The following is a 14,637-nucleotide window of genomic DNA, read 5'->3' as shown; positions in this document are numbered from 1 at the left end:
TGCGTTACTGCTTTCTATTTCCCCCTCTGGCTTGATCCCTCTCCTGCCTCCTGGAAGGAAGCCTAAGCATTTGGGCCTGGGTTGTAGGTGGGACTCGTGACCTCTCCCAGCCTCTGGGGAGCAGCTTCTCCAATAGTCAGGGATCTCAATGACCTACCTACCTTCCTTCCTTCCTTCCTTCCTTCGTGCCACTTGCAAAAGTTCAATGATTATTCAGAAACTGGAAGAAGGATTTCTCTTCCTACCTCAGGAGAGAAAGAAACATTTCTTGGTCCCTTCTTCCATTTATGACCAGGAGCTAAAAGAGAAGGCACTGCTAGAACACACTCCCTGTCCACCCCTGTCTCCCCAGGCATAAGGCTTTCATTCCAGGCCAGCCCTTAGGCACCAGAATGCCTTTGGTTTCCCCATAAAGGAGATCCCTTCTGTCTCCCCTTCAAGTCCTCTGGATCTGACCTTGGGAAACAAATCAGGTGTGTGCAGAGTTGGCTGTGCCACATTACAGAATACAAGGAAAGTCTTAGCTTAGGGGCTTCTTTTCAGTTCTGATAGTTTTTATCTCTCTGCCCTCTGGTTAGATGGTGGGCCATTGCCATGGTGGGGGCCTGGAGAGGACAGACTGGCAGGTGGCACCAGCCACAGCCTGGCTGGGAGTGAAGGAAGTTGTTTTGGAAAAGGGACCAGCTCCTTGGATGCCTGTGTACCTGTTAGAAATGAACTTTTACCGCACACTTTCCACAAGATGAAAAAAAAAAAAGAAACAAACCTTTACTGTGTTATAATGGACAAGCCTCCATTTCCTCTCTGGGCCTCAGGTTTTCTTTTCTTTATTTTTTATTTTATTTTTTATTTATTTTTTGAGTCAGAGTCTCGCTCTGCCACCTAGGCTGGAGTGCAGTGGCCTGATCTAGGCTCACTGCATCCTCCGCCTCCCGGATTCAAGCGATTCTCAAGCCTCCACCTCCTGAGGAGCTGGGATTATAGGCGCCCACCACCACGCCTGGCTAATATTTGTAGTTTTGTAGAGACAGGATTTCACCATGTTGGCCAAGCTGATCTTGAACTCCTGACTTCAAGTGATCTTCCGGCCTCGGCCTCCCAAAGTGCTGGGATTACAGGCATGAGCCACCGCACCCAGCCTGGGCCTCAGGTTTTCAATTCTGTAAAGTGTTGGTGCTGGATTTGATCGTTAAGACCGTTTTTAGCGCTTATGCTCTGCCACCTCCACCCTATGCCCCTAGACTATTTGTGACGAAAGAAGAAACAGCAAACACCAAACCAGCTGCTCAGAGGCCACATATACACACATGATTTCATAAAAATGAATGGATGGTGGCTGTGGGCAATGGAGAGAAGAGACAGGTTAAAGGGGTAGCAAAAACTTCCACCTAGTTTTTGCTCCATTCCAAGAACTTTAAAGCCAGAGGGGTGGATTATGAATGTTAGAATAGAACTGCCTGTTACGCATGTAGTCTTAGACAGCGTATAAGGCTGCGATCACCTGAACTCTTTTTGGCTTCTTTAGTCCATGTCACATGAACATATACAGACACACACATACATGCACCCAATCATGATGTTCACAGGAGAGAGTACTCTTCCCTGCTGTTAGAACTTCTGCCCGTCAGGCGGCTGCTGCCACTTCTGGCTCTGCCAGACACATACTCTAAATCACAGAGCACTATTCTCCCTGGCACATAACCCCCGAGCACCAACACGTAAACAGCAGCCTGGGGGCCTGAACTCAGTGCATTCAGAGGCCCACAGACGCTGCCTGCTTCCAAGGGCACAGAACAAAGGTCATCTGGGGGCTGAGGGCCAGCACAGTGCTCTCTCTGGGCAATGTACACTTCTATCCCAAGTTGGATGACCTCTCCGGCCCAGGCAGTACTAATTCCCCTCGGGCCAGTCATTAGGATGACTTCCCAGAGCAGTAGGCCACCTGTCTTCACCCCTCTGCTGACCATCAAAAATGAAGGTGAGAGTATAATTGGGTACATCCCCAGGGGAAGACCATTTGGCAGTATCTTTCAAATTTGCAAATGCATAGATCTTATAACATAGCAAAATCTATTTGTAGAATATACTCACATACAGGTGAAATGACATGTGTTTAAGTTATTCATTGCAACATCATCTGTTAGTAAAGATAAGAAGTAAGCTCGATGTCTATCAGTAGCAGACTGGTTTCATAGACAATCATATAACTATACAATGGGATACTGAAAATGAGATGCCTTTGGCTGTGCACGGTGGCTCATACCTGTAATCCTAGCACTTTGGGAGGCCCAGGTGGGTGGATCATCAGAGGTCAGGAGTTTGAGACCAGCCTGGCAACATTGCAAAACCCCGTCTCTACTAAAACTATGAAAATTAGCTGGGTGTGGTGGCACGCACCTGTAGTCCCAGCTATTTGGGAGGCTGAGGCAGGAGAATCGCTTGAACCTGGGAAGTGGAGGTTGCAGTGAGCTGAGATCGCACCACTGCTCTCCAGCCTGGGCGACAAAGCAAGACTCTGTCTCAAAAAAAAAAACCAACCAACCAAACAAACAAACAAAAAAACAAAGAAAGAAAGAAAAAGAAAACAAGACACTTTTGTATATCTATCTGGAAGGATCACAGATACATAGTCAAGTTAAAATAAGCAAGGTGCAGAACAGTGGTTATATATGACTGCTATTTGTATAGAAAAGAAAGGATAAAAGAATATACATATTTGTATTGACTTGTATCTATATAAAATATGAGCCGAGGGATAAACCAGAGACTAATGGTAGTTACCTGCTAGGGAGATGAAAACTGGGATGAAGGCAAGTCTCTATTACATGCATTTGGTATATTTTGATGGTTGAATAATGTGCACATATAATCTATTCAAAAAATTAAGTTATAAAACACAAAATCACAAAAAAGACCCAACAGTCTATAGACTAAGGTGGCAAAAGAGGGAGCCCTTCCCCCTGCCATCTGCTTGGGCGGGGGAAAACCAGACTGAGGAATGAGAGCAGGGATGGGTTGGCAGGGGAGGAAGAAGCCAAGTGTCTCAACATTGATGAGTTTGCTCATAAAACCTTCCCTAACGGGAGTCAGAAATTTCTCTTCTTACAGTGTCGTTTGGTTATTGGCCTAATCATTCCCCAAACTCAGGCACACTCAGATGGTTTGAGAAATCCTGTCTTTTTTGAAAATGTTAAACATTTTTACACACTTCTTCCAAATTACAAGGTCACCCCTAAGGCACTGACATCCTTGAGGTTGCTTCACTTCCCGGCACCCCTTTCCCTTCCCCCTCCAATGCTGATGTCCTGGAAAAAAATTGCTGAATGGCATGCATTGATTTTAGAGATTACATTTTGGGAATCTTATGATATCCCTTTGAGATAACTGGCAACAACACTCTGGGGTGTTGCAAAACCCTACTTGGGAGTGACCGCCTTTATGGTCAACAGGAATCCACAGCAGCCAAGACTCCATGCCCAGTGGGGCCTGCACCACGCTGTCATGACTTGAGTGGGGGCAGTAAGAGGTGGAAGTGGCCAGAGGCTGCCTCTTCACTTTCACCCCCATGGATTTCCATGGATCCAAAGGCCTGCTTGGGGTTCTTCATGGGCATGGAAGTCACTTGCTTGGGAGCCCAAGACAAACTGTGCTCATGGGTGAGCAGCTGGGTCCCTGGGAGATGAGGCTGGTTCTTTTTCCTTGGAGATAATTTTAGGTTCTGAATTCCCCTGCAACCTTCCTAACTCCCAGCCCCCAGCTCAGCCTCCCAGAGGGATTGTTCATACCAGTGACTATAAAGTGTTCTTTCGAAATATAGATCTGTTCAGAGACCTGCCAGGGCATAGCCCTGGAGGCATTTTCCATGATAATTTTTTCCCCCTTTGTCCCATTGTTTCAGAGGAGGAAGCACTGACAGCTCAAGAATCAGGTCCTGATAGGCCCTAATAAGGTGTCACATCTTCCTGCCTCTCCACTTGAACCCTGGGGCTTTATTTTCCAGTGCCCCCTCCCCATACGCAATCTGAGAGGAACTGGTTTAGAGACTGGGAGAGCAGGGGCTGGAAAAAGGAAGCCTTGCAAGTCTTGAGTGAGGGCTGGCAGAAGGGAAGAGGAAGAGGGAAGCCTCTGGTGGAACCGCCTAAGAGACTTCAGAGGCTTTGAAACACTAGGCCTGCCACTGCACATGCTCAAAGATGAACGCATGAATTCCTCAACTCAACGCCTTCTAGTTTTTAAAAGTTAATGAATGAAATCCTTAAGGAAGTCCGGACACGGTGACTCACACCTGTAATCCCAGCATTTTGGGAGGCCGAGGCGGGTAGATCATCTGAGGTCAGGAGTTTGAGACCAGCCTGGCCAACATGGTGAAACCCCGTCTCTACTAAAAATACAAAAATTAGCTGGGCTTGGTAGCACATGCTCATCCCAGCTACTTGGGAGACTGGGAGGCTTGGGAGGCTGAGGCAGAAGAATTGCTTGAACCTGGGAAGCGGAGGTTGCAGTGAGCTGAGATTGTGCCACTGCCCTCCAGCCTGGGCAACAAGAGCAAAATTTCATCTCAAAAAACAAACAAACAAACAAACAAAAAACCTAAAGGAAGTGGAGCGAACACTTACCATTGGGGAGATGGCAATGGAAGAGTTGTGTATAGTTGGGGAGGATGGTGGACATGCCTCATACCCAGTCACCCATTTATCCATTTTTTTAAAAAATAGGGTCTTGCTGCTTGCCGTCGTCCAAGCTGGAGTGCAGTAGCATGATCACGGATCACTGAAACCTTGAACTCCTGGGCTCAAGCGATCCTCTCCTCTCAGCCTCTTGATTCATCCTTTTTTTTTTTTTTTTTTATATACGTAGTTTCGCTCTTGTTGCCAAGGCTGGAGTGCCATGGTGTGATCTCGGCTCACTGCAACCTCTGCCTCCCAGGTTCAAGAGATTCTCCTGCCTCAGCCTCTCGAGTAGCTGGGATTACAGGCATGCGCCACCACGCCCGGCTAATTTTTTTTTTTTTTTGTATTTTTAGTAGAGACAGGGTTTCTACTTGTTGTTCAGGCTGGTCTTGAACTCCTGACGGCAGGTGATCTGCCCACCTCGACCTCCCAAAGTGCTGGGGATTACAGGCGTGAGCCACCGCGCCCACCTGTTGATTCATCCATTTTTAATATGTCTTTATAACAGAAAGATTTTAAGAGAAGGGGCTATCTAGAAAATCTCTAGTTGGAAAGGTGCATGGAAGGGGCAGTGCAGAGTGGGGAAGATGGAGAAATTGAAATTCTTCAGCATCCCAGACTACATAGTGCCAAATCCAAATGCAAATCCAGAGCTAGCAATGAAAAAGACTCCTGAGCCTGCTAGTGGTTCACGCCTGCAATTCCAACTACTCAGGAGGCTGGGACAGGAGGGTGGCTTGAGCCCAGAAGTTCAAAGCCAGCCTGGGAAAAATAGAAAGAGAGAGAGAGACTTGAAATATAGTAAATTTCCTCAGTACCTGAAAACATTAAAAAAAAAAAAACAGAAACAAAAAGCTGGAAGGAAAGAGAAGGTAACTGAAATAGAAGGGAAAGGGGACAAATCTCACCAAGCTAAGGTCTTGGGAGAGGAGATACTGGCTGAGCCCTGTTACTTAATTTAAAATACCTTAGGGGAGGCCACCCAAGTGGATGCGGGGCTCCTGTGAATCCTTCGCTTGACTCCAGCGGGTTACCTTTGCCTCTGATACATAAAGGGTGGGGATGGGAGCGCTCTCCTCTCTCCCTCCCCTGCCTTGCTGTGAGAACTTCTGGGAAAGGAGGTGCAGGGCTCCAGGAAGCCAGTGCCCAGGGAGTGCTATGCTGAGTTCAGGAGCCTGGCCACGGCAGGGGTGGACAGATGGTGGCAGAGGAGCCAGATTTAGCTAAAGGAAACGTGGAGCATCCCATTGGCCATCGTCCCCACTCTCCAATTCCGCTCCAGAGGCCACTCCAGACTATTGGCCGCTGCCCCTTTAAGCGTCGCTACTCCTCCCCCAAGAGCGGTGGCACCGAGGGAGTGGGGGGAGGCTGAGCGCTCTGGCTGGGACAGCTAGGGAAGATGGCCCAGGCTGGGGAAGTCGCTCTCACGCCTTGCTGCCCCCTCCCCTGAGCCAGGTGATTTGGGAGACCCCCTCCTTCCTTCTTTCCCTACCGCCCTACACGCGACCCGGGGATGGCTCCGTGGCCTCACGAGAACAGCTCTCTTGCCCCATGGCCGGACCTCCCCACCCTGGCGCCCAATACCGCCAACACCAGTGGGCTGCCAGGGGTGCCCTGGGCGGCGGCCCTGGCCGGGGCGCTGCTGGCGCTGGCGGTGCTGGCCACCGTGGGAGGCAACCTGCTGGTCATCGTGGCCATCGCCCGGACTCCGAGACTCCAGACCATGACCAACGTGTTCGTGACTTCGCTGGCCGCAGCCGACCTGGTGATGGGACTCCTGGTGGTGCCGCCAGCGGCCACCTTGGCGCTGACTGGCCACTGGCCGTTGGGCGCCACTGGCTGCGAGCTGTGGACCTCGGTGGACGTGCTGTGTGTGACCGCCAGCATCGAAACCCTGTGCGCCCTGGCCGTGGACCGCTACCTGGCTGTGACCAACCCGCTGCGTTACGGCGCACTGGTCACCAAGCGCCGCGCCCGGACAGCCGTGGTCCTAGTGTGGGTCGTGTCGGCCGCGGTGTCATTTGCGCCCATCATGAGCCAGTGGTGGCGCGTAGGGGCCGACGCCGAGGCGCAGCGCTGCCACTCCAACCCGCGCTGCTGTGCCTTCGCCTCCAACATGCCCTACGTGCTGCTGTCCTCCTCCGTCTCCTTCTACCTTCCTCTTCTCGTGATGCTCTTCGTCTACGCGCGGGTTTTCGTGGTGGCTACGCGCCAGCTGCGCTTGCTGCGCGGGGAGCTGGGCCGCTTTCCGCCCGAGGAGTCTCCGCCGGCGCCGTTGCGCTCTCTGGCCCCGGCCCCGGTGGGGACTTGCGCTCTGCCCGAAGGGGTGCCCGCCTGCGGCCGGCGGCCCGCGCGCCTCCTGCCTCTCCGGGAACACCGGGCCCTGTGCACCTTGGGTCTCATCATGGGCACCTTCACTCTCTGCTGGTTGCCCTTCTTTCTGGCCAACGTGCTGCGCGCCCTGGGGGGCCCCTCTCTAGTCCCGGGCCAGGCTTTCCTTGCCCTGAACTGGCTAGGTTATGCCAATTCTGCCTTCAACCCGCTCATCTACTGCCGCAGCCCGGACTTTCGCAGCGCCTTCCGCCGTCTTCTGTGCCGCTGCGGCCGTCGCCTGCCTCCCGAGCCCTGCGCCGCCGCCCGCCCGGCCCTCTTCCCCTCGGGCGCTCCTGCTGCCCGGACCAGCCCCACGCAGCCCAGGCTTTGCCAACGGCTCGACGGGTAGGTAACCGAGGCAGAGGGACCGGCGGCTCAGGGTCGGGAAGCATGCGATGTCTCCGTGGGTCAAATTTTTGAGTGTGGAGTTTACTAGGAGAAGGTGGGATGGCTTTGCTTGGAGAGAAAAGGGAATGAGGAGTAGCGAACCAAAATGGGACCCAGGGTCCTTTTCTTTCCGGATCCAGTCACTAGGGTAGAAGCAAAGGAGGGCGAGCGGGCCGTCGTTCCTCACCCAAGGACTCAAGGTGCGCCACCGGAAAGCGCTGCGGTGTCCCGAGGACTCTTGCCCCGCCTGGTCGGCTTTAGGGATTTTTTTTTTTTTTTAATAGAGACAGGGTTTCGTCTCTGTCACCCACGCTGGAATGCAGTGGCGCGATCCCAGCTCACTGCAGTCTTGAACTCCTGGCTCCTGGGCTCAAGCGATCCTCCCACCTCAGCCTCCTGAGTATCTGGGACTACAGGCGAGCCCCACCAATCCCAGCTATTTTTAAAATTTCTTATAGAGATGGGGTCTTGCTATGTTGCCCAGGCTTGTCTTGAACTTCTGGCCTCAAGTGATCCTTCTGTCTCAGCCTTCCAAAGCGTTAGGATTACAGGCCTGAGCCAGGGCGCCGGGTCGGCTCTAGTTTTGGTTTTCCAGCTCAGTTCTTTGCCCCCCTCCCCCCGATTTCTTGCCATCACTAGACGTGGCTCGGACTTGAAGGCAGGGCTAGTGCCCCCCCGCCCCCCAAGCCTTCGGCCTTAGTTCTGGGTTTTCTCAAAGGTTTGACAGCTGTGGAGGTGAGAATCCACTTCCGGTATGAAGTACAGCTGTGAGTGAGGAGCCTGTGAGTGCAGATGTGTGCCCTCCCGCTCCCTGGGCTGGGTTGGAGTAGGGATGGGGTGGGACGTGTGTGGCTGGGTGGTGCCCTGGAGTTTTGGTGTAACTAAATATGCGTTCCAGGGTCCCTGATCTCTGTCATTCCCCTCAGTGCACCTGTTGCTCCTTTCACCCCAGGGTCTATTATCTCCACTTTTTTTCCAGGGCTTCTTGGGGAGTTTCTTAGGCTTGAAGGACAAGAAGCAACAACTCTGTTGATCAGAACCTGTGGAAAGCCTCTGGCCTCTGTTCAGAATGAGTCCCCTGGGATTCCCTGGCTGTGACACTGTACCCTCCAGAACCTGACGACTGGGCCATGTGACCCAAGGAGAGATCCTTACCAAGTGGGTTTTCACCATCCTCTTGCTCTCTGTCTGAGAGATGTTTTCTAAACCCCAGCCTTGAACTTCACTCCTCCCTCAGTGGTAGTGCCCAGCTGCCCTGGAGCAGCCGGCTGACTTTGGTAGGGGCACCCATCACCTGGCTTGCTTGTGCAGTCAGTGAGTGCTTAGGGCAAAGAGAGCTCCCCCCGGTTCCATTCCTTCTGCCACCCAAACCCTGATGAGACCTTAGTGTTCTTCAGGCTCTGTGGCCCAGGCTGAGAGCAGCAGGGTAGAAAAGACCAAGATTTTGGGTTTTGTCTCTGGTTCCCCTATTACTGCTCTCAAACACTGGCCTCTCTCACTTTAGCCATGGAATGGCTCCGATCTACCTCACAGCAGTGTCAGAAGGACTTCATCAGGGTTTTGGGAGCTCCAGGGTTCATAAGAAGGTGAACCATTAGAACAGATCCCTTCTTTTCCTTTTGCAATCAGATAAATAAATATCACTGAATGCAGTTCATCCTTGGCTTCCTTTCTCTCCGTTTGTTTTCTTTCATAATCCACTTACTCCCTTCCTTTCTACTCTGCACTGGCTTTTGACAGAGGCAGTAAATTAGGCCTAATCCTCACTCTTTTCTTCCTAATCTTCATCAAACAAAAAAATGAAAAGTCTGTCTGGACGAAGGGGAGTGAGCTTGAGCCTTTGATATCTTGCTCCCCCATGCTTCCTGAAACTCTTGAAATCCAGTTGCCATTGAGTAGCAAAGCCACGCTCCCCACAGGACTTGGACAGAGGGCCCACAGGGGGATGGACTGGCTGTGGCCAGGTTCAGGGCAGGGGGCATTTGTCCCCTCCATGCTATAATCCAGTGGTGGATTCATAAGGTCCTGTGGTCATCAGGAACCAGTTTTTTTCAGTGCCTTACATGTTGTGTGTGTGTGTGTGTGTGTGTGTGTGTTTGTCTGGAGGCACAGGCACAAAGCATTGCTTGTGTTGGTCAAATGTCTTGTGTCATAAATATATTCTGATGTTTTCCAGCCTTTCCACAACCTCTACCTTCCCACTCCCCTTCCCCAGCTACAAAAATCTGTATTATCCTCTTAAAGTAAAACTGGAGTTACAAATTTGAGCCTGTTGATTCAGTTTTCTCTTATTTCCATTTTTATGAATCTTATCAGGCAGGTTTCCTATGTAAAGAAAATTTCTATGGAAATCATTAGATCATTTTGTGAGTTTCTATTTAAACTCCATGAGCCAAGACTATTGTCCAGGATGATTTATGGGATGCCCGGTAAATCACAGATGTTTTGCATGCTTGTGATGTAGTGCGCAATGCGTTGTCTTGGTTCAGGGGCCCTAGAGTTATAAAATTCCATCTGCCCCAAGGAGGAGCTCAGTGGATTTCCACATATGGGTGTTCCCTGTGAATTGGACCTGGTCTGTGCTGCTCTCTTTTCTCCAGGAGCCCAGGTTTTATTTCTCAGGATGTTTTCATACCAAAGATGACTTTCCCTTTTTCAACCAGGGCAGGGTGAGATATCTGGTGTCTGAGGTGTGCAAGATTTCTTGGCAAAGACTCAACTTTGTGGCTCTTAGTGGAGGAGGAAGTCTTGCTGGACAAATAAGAGGCCCTCCTCTCCCCATCTCTGGATATTCTCCCAACATCGCTGGATAAAATTTGCCAGTCAGTGCTAGGCAGGGGAGAATGATCATGTTGGAGGTGGGGCTCCTGGTGTGTAGACTTGTCCTTGAACATTGTCCAGAAGCTCATACTGCTTAAGTCTTGTTGGACGTGCCCGTGCGCCAGCTGTCACACTCCTTTGCAGTGTTTAGACTTGTGCTGGGGCTATGGATTCCATCTGCAGATTGTCAGATAGAATCTGACAATCTGGTCATTTCTGCAGCAACTTGTGGCCAGGCATCAAGTGGAGGGAGATTTACATCCTTGGATGGGAGCAGGCTGCTTTTGCTAGCATGAGGCCTGAGCACTTGAACTGTAGAAGACAAACAGCTGTCCCCCGAAGCCAGAGATGTGATGACTTCCAGGCCCATGAGAACAACAGAGTCCCTAGAGTTGCTGGCCTCCCCAGAGTCTGTTAGCTGGAGCTGGGCATGGGACAGAAATGACATGGAAGAGAGGGCAGAGTTGGAGGAGAGGGAATGAAGAGCGGGCTTTTTCCGAGCTGACCTACTCTCTGCATCAAGTGGAACTGAGGGGGAACAGGCAGAATTTGGGTACAGAAGGATGTAGGGGGCTGACTTTCCCAGACTTTCTTCTGGGGAATGGAGGTAGGTGCAGGCTGTGGTCCTCACCGGCAGTCCCTGGGCCTTAGTCCCATGCTGGCTGCATCCTCAACCCTAGGAGAGCAGGAGCAGCTCCTCTCCTCTGTGTATTTCCATTGCACCCTACATGGTCCTAGGAGCACAGGGGAAGGCATGGAAATAGCGCCTCTTACTGTTTCCATCCTAAAACCACCTAGATCCAGGCCTTTTGAAGGCCTCTTGGTGAAGGTATGTCTACACACTGTCTGTGTTTGGGTGTCTGTCCAGAACGGGGAAATGGGAGCCTGCCATGGCAAGCGCTGCTAATGCTCTCCCCTACGCAACAAGCTCTGGGTATAATCTGCCTTTAGCCAGTGAGAAGCAGCTGAAGCATAACATGCAATTCGATTTAATTTGAGGCCGAGGAGGGGGGTGGATCACCTGAGGTCAGGAGTTCGAGACCAGCCTGGCCAACATGGCAAAACCCCGTCTCTACTAAAAATACAAAAATTAGCCAGGCATGGTGGTGGGCGCCTGTAATCCCAGCTACTTGGGAGGCTGAGGCAGGGAGAATGCTTGAAACCGGGAGGCAGAGATTGCAGTGAGCCTAGATCGCACCACTGCACTCCAGCCTGGGCAACTGAGTGAGACTCCATCTCAAAACAAAACAAAACAAAACAAAACAAAACAAAACAAAGAAAAGTGACAAGGAAAAAGAGAGCCTCATAGAAATCAAATAACTTCCTTGTATTGACTCTCACCCCATCTACCAGACTCCAAAGTCCATTTTCTCTTGTCTACATACACTGTTTAAAAGCAGTTATGTGACACTGAACAAGTCACTTAGCCTTTCTGACTGTTTCTTTGCCTGTGAGTCAACTGGAGATTACATGATCACTCTACTCAGCTCATGCAGGCTGCTTTTGAAGACCCAGTGAGACACTGTGTGTGAAAGTGGTTTGGAAACTGAAAATGCTCCTCCGGTGTAAAGCGGTGGAATCAGAATCTGGAGCTTGGATGAGTCCCAGGTCTATTATAGCAGGGAGCCCCAACTCCTGGGCCACAGACTGCTACTGGTCTGTGGCTTGTTAGGAACTGGGCTGCATAGCAGGAGGTGAGTGGAGGGCAAACGAGCATTAACACCTGAGCTCCGCCTCCTGTCAGATCCGCGGTGGCGTTAGATTCTCATGGGAGCGCAAACCCTAAAGTGAACTGCATGTGCGAGGGATCTAGGTTGCATGCTCCTTCTGAGAATCTAATGCCTGAGAATCTAAGGTGGAACAGTTTTATCCCCAAACCATCTCCTTCTCCCTTGTCCATGGAAAAATTGCCTTCCACCAAACCGGTCCCTTGTGCCAAAAAGGTTGGGGATCACTGTCGTATAGAGTCTTGCTCTGTTGCCCAGGCTAGATTTCAGGGGCACAATCATGGCTCATTGCAGCCTCAGCCTCCTGCTCAAATGATCCTCTCATCTCAGCCTCCCAAGTGGCCAGGACTACAGGCTTGCACCACTATGGCCAGCTAATTAAATTTTATTTTTTGTGGAGACTGGGTATTTCTATGTTGCCCAGGCTGGTCTTGAACTCCTGGGTTCAAGAGTTCCTCCTGCCTCAGCCTCCCAAATGCTGGGATTATGAGCATGAGCCACTGTGCCTGGCCCTGGTTTTGCTCCCTGTATAGTCCTGTTTCTGTTGACAGCCTGGGTCTTGGACCCACTTGTCTTTGGTCTTTGTGGACATGCCCTGCCTGGTCTTTCTTCTGCAAGTTTGTACTCACCTCAGACTGACTGCTTTGGTTTTCTGTCCTGGTCTCTATACATCTCCACCTCTGGCTCTGTTTCCATGTTCAGACCCTGGTCTGGCCTGATATTTTGCTCCTGGTCTGGATCACCCCATCATTACCAATGCAACATTTACAATGAGAACAATTTTAAGAATGGGTAGGCCAGGCACAGTGGCTTATGCCTGTAATCCCAGCACTTTGGGAGGCCGAGGCGGGTGGATCACCTGAGGTCAGGAGTTCAAGACCAGCCTGGCCAACATGGTGAAACTTCATCTCTACTAAAAATACAAAAGTTAGCCGGGCGTGGTGGCAGGTGCCTGTAATCACAGCTGCTTGGGAGGCTGAGGCAGGAGAATCGCTTGAACCCAGGGAGGCAGAGGTTGCAGTGAGCCGAGATTGCGCCACTGCACTCTGAAAAAAAAAAAAAAAAGAAAGAAAGAATGAGAAGATTTAGAACAGAAGGTACTTCTGGATCTCAGGACATTATGGTCTATTATAGTAGGGGGTTCATGAGAATGAGACCCTAAGGAACCAGAAAGGGGAGAGAAGGTGGCGTATACTTTGCTAGGGCTGCCATAACAAATGACTGCAAACTGGGTGGCTTAACACAGGAGCAATTGATTCTCTCACAGTGCTGGAGACTCACAGTCCAAAATCAAGGTGTCAGCAGGGCTGTGCTCCCTGTGAGGCGGGAGGGGAGGATCCTTCCTTGCCTCTTCTCTTAACCCGGTGTTTGCTGACAATCCTTGGGATTGTTTGGCTGGAGCTGTATCACTCTAACTTCTCCCCCATCTTCACAGGGCCTTCCCCTGTCTGTCTGTGCCCACATTTCTCTCCTCTTATAAGGACATCAGCCATTGGATCAGGGCTCAACCTAATCCAGCATGACCTCATTTGAACTTGGTTACATGTGTAAAGACCCCATTTCCAAATAAGGTCACATTCACAAGTTCTGGGTGTTAAGACTTCAACAAACTTTCAAGGGGACATAATTCAACCCCTAACAGAGGGTATGATGGGGAAGGGGAAGGCAGAATTGCTCCAGACCTTTCCAAGCTTATCTTATTCCTGCTGCTTCAAACCCCCATTTCTTTTTCTTTTCTTTTCTTTTTTTTTTTTTTTTTTGAGATGGAGTCTTGCTCTGTCACCCAGGCTGGAGTGCAGTGGCATGATTTTGGCTCACTGCAACCTCTGCCCCCTGAGTTCAAGCAATTCTCCTGCCTCAGCCTCCTGAGTAGCTGGGACTACAGGTGCGCCACCATGCCCAGCTAAGTTTTGTATTTTTAGTAGAGATGGGGTTTTACCATGTTGGCCAGGCTGGTCTTGAGCTCCTGACCTCAGGTGATCCTCCTGCCTTGGCCTCCCAAAGTTCTGAGATTACAGGTTTGAGCCACTGCGTCTGGCCCAAACCCTCATTTCTAAGGCTCTGTTTCATCCTGTCGCCAGCCAGGAGGGTGGCAGGGGTGCTCCCATTCCTGGATTTCCATTGCTGGGGCTTTCCTCCCATCTCCCTGGGCCCAGATTGAAGGGGTCGTTTATCAAATCAGACCTTGCGTTTGCTGTCCCCTGGAGTAGAAGTTGCTGTCCACTCTCCATTCTTCCCATCTTCCTTGAGTAGTAGAAAATTTAAGCTTTAGCTGGAAACACAGCCTCCTAGCTAAAAACACTTGGCAGCATTTGCAATATGTGGTGGCACACACCTGTAGTCCCAGCTACTTGGGAGGCTGAGGCAGGAGAATGGCTTGTACCTGGGAAGTGGAGGTTGCAGTGAGCTGAGATCGTGCCACTGCACTTCAGTCTGGGTGACGGAGCAAGACTCCGTCTCAAACAAAACAAAACAAAACAAAAAAACACTTGGCAGCCTCACTTGCAGATAGATGTTGCCACGTGACTAAATGCTACCAGCAGAAGTGTGCAGCACTGGCTGGAATGCGGGTATAATGGTGAGAACTGAAGTAGCTCCCTGTGGTCACAAGACGGCAATCATGTGTCGTGGATGTCAGAAGAACCAGATGGAAGGAGCCT

At 50.8% G+C, this 14,637-nt stretch overlaps 1 protein-coding gene across 1 annotated transcript; it reads left to right on the top strand.

Annotated features, from left to right (window-relative positions):
* The first annotated feature begins 6,040 nt into the window (after nucleotides 1–6,040).
* On the top strand, nucleotides 6,041–9,692 carry ADRB3 (adrenoceptor beta 3). The gene is made up of 2 exons (XM_054498595.2): nucleotides 6,041–7,388; nucleotides 8,410–9,692. The coding sequence occupies exons 1-2, from the start codon at nucleotides 6,184–6,186 to the stop codon at nucleotides 8,429–8,431; spliced, it is 1,227 nt and encodes a 408-aa protein (XP_054354570.2). The 5' UTR covers nucleotides 6,041–6,183; the 3' UTR covers nucleotides 8,432–9,692.
* Nucleotides 9,693–14,637: the final 4,945 nt, after the last annotated feature.

This window comes from Pongo pygmaeus, chromosome 7 (genome assembly GCF_028885625.2).
Source record: "Pongo pygmaeus isolate AG05252 chromosome 7, NHGRI_mPonPyg2-v2.0_pri, whole genome shotgun sequence".
Lineage (NCBI taxonomy): Eukaryota > Metazoa > Chordata > Mammalia > Primates > Hominidae > Pongo > Pongo pygmaeus.
Note: the sequence above shows the minus strand (reverse complement) of the source record. Positions and strands in the feature narration are given on the sequence as shown.

Excerpts from the sequence above, each read along its gene's own strand:
- ADRB3 (XM_054498595.2), top strand. The coding sequence starts at position 6,184 with ATGGCTCCGTGGCCTCACGAGAACAGCTCTCTTGCCCCATGGCCGGAC. Across the intron at positions 7,389-8,409 it reads CTTTGCCAACGGCTCGACGG|GGCTTCTTGGGGAGTTTCTT; the intron begins GTAGGTAACCGA and ends CTTTTTTTCCAG.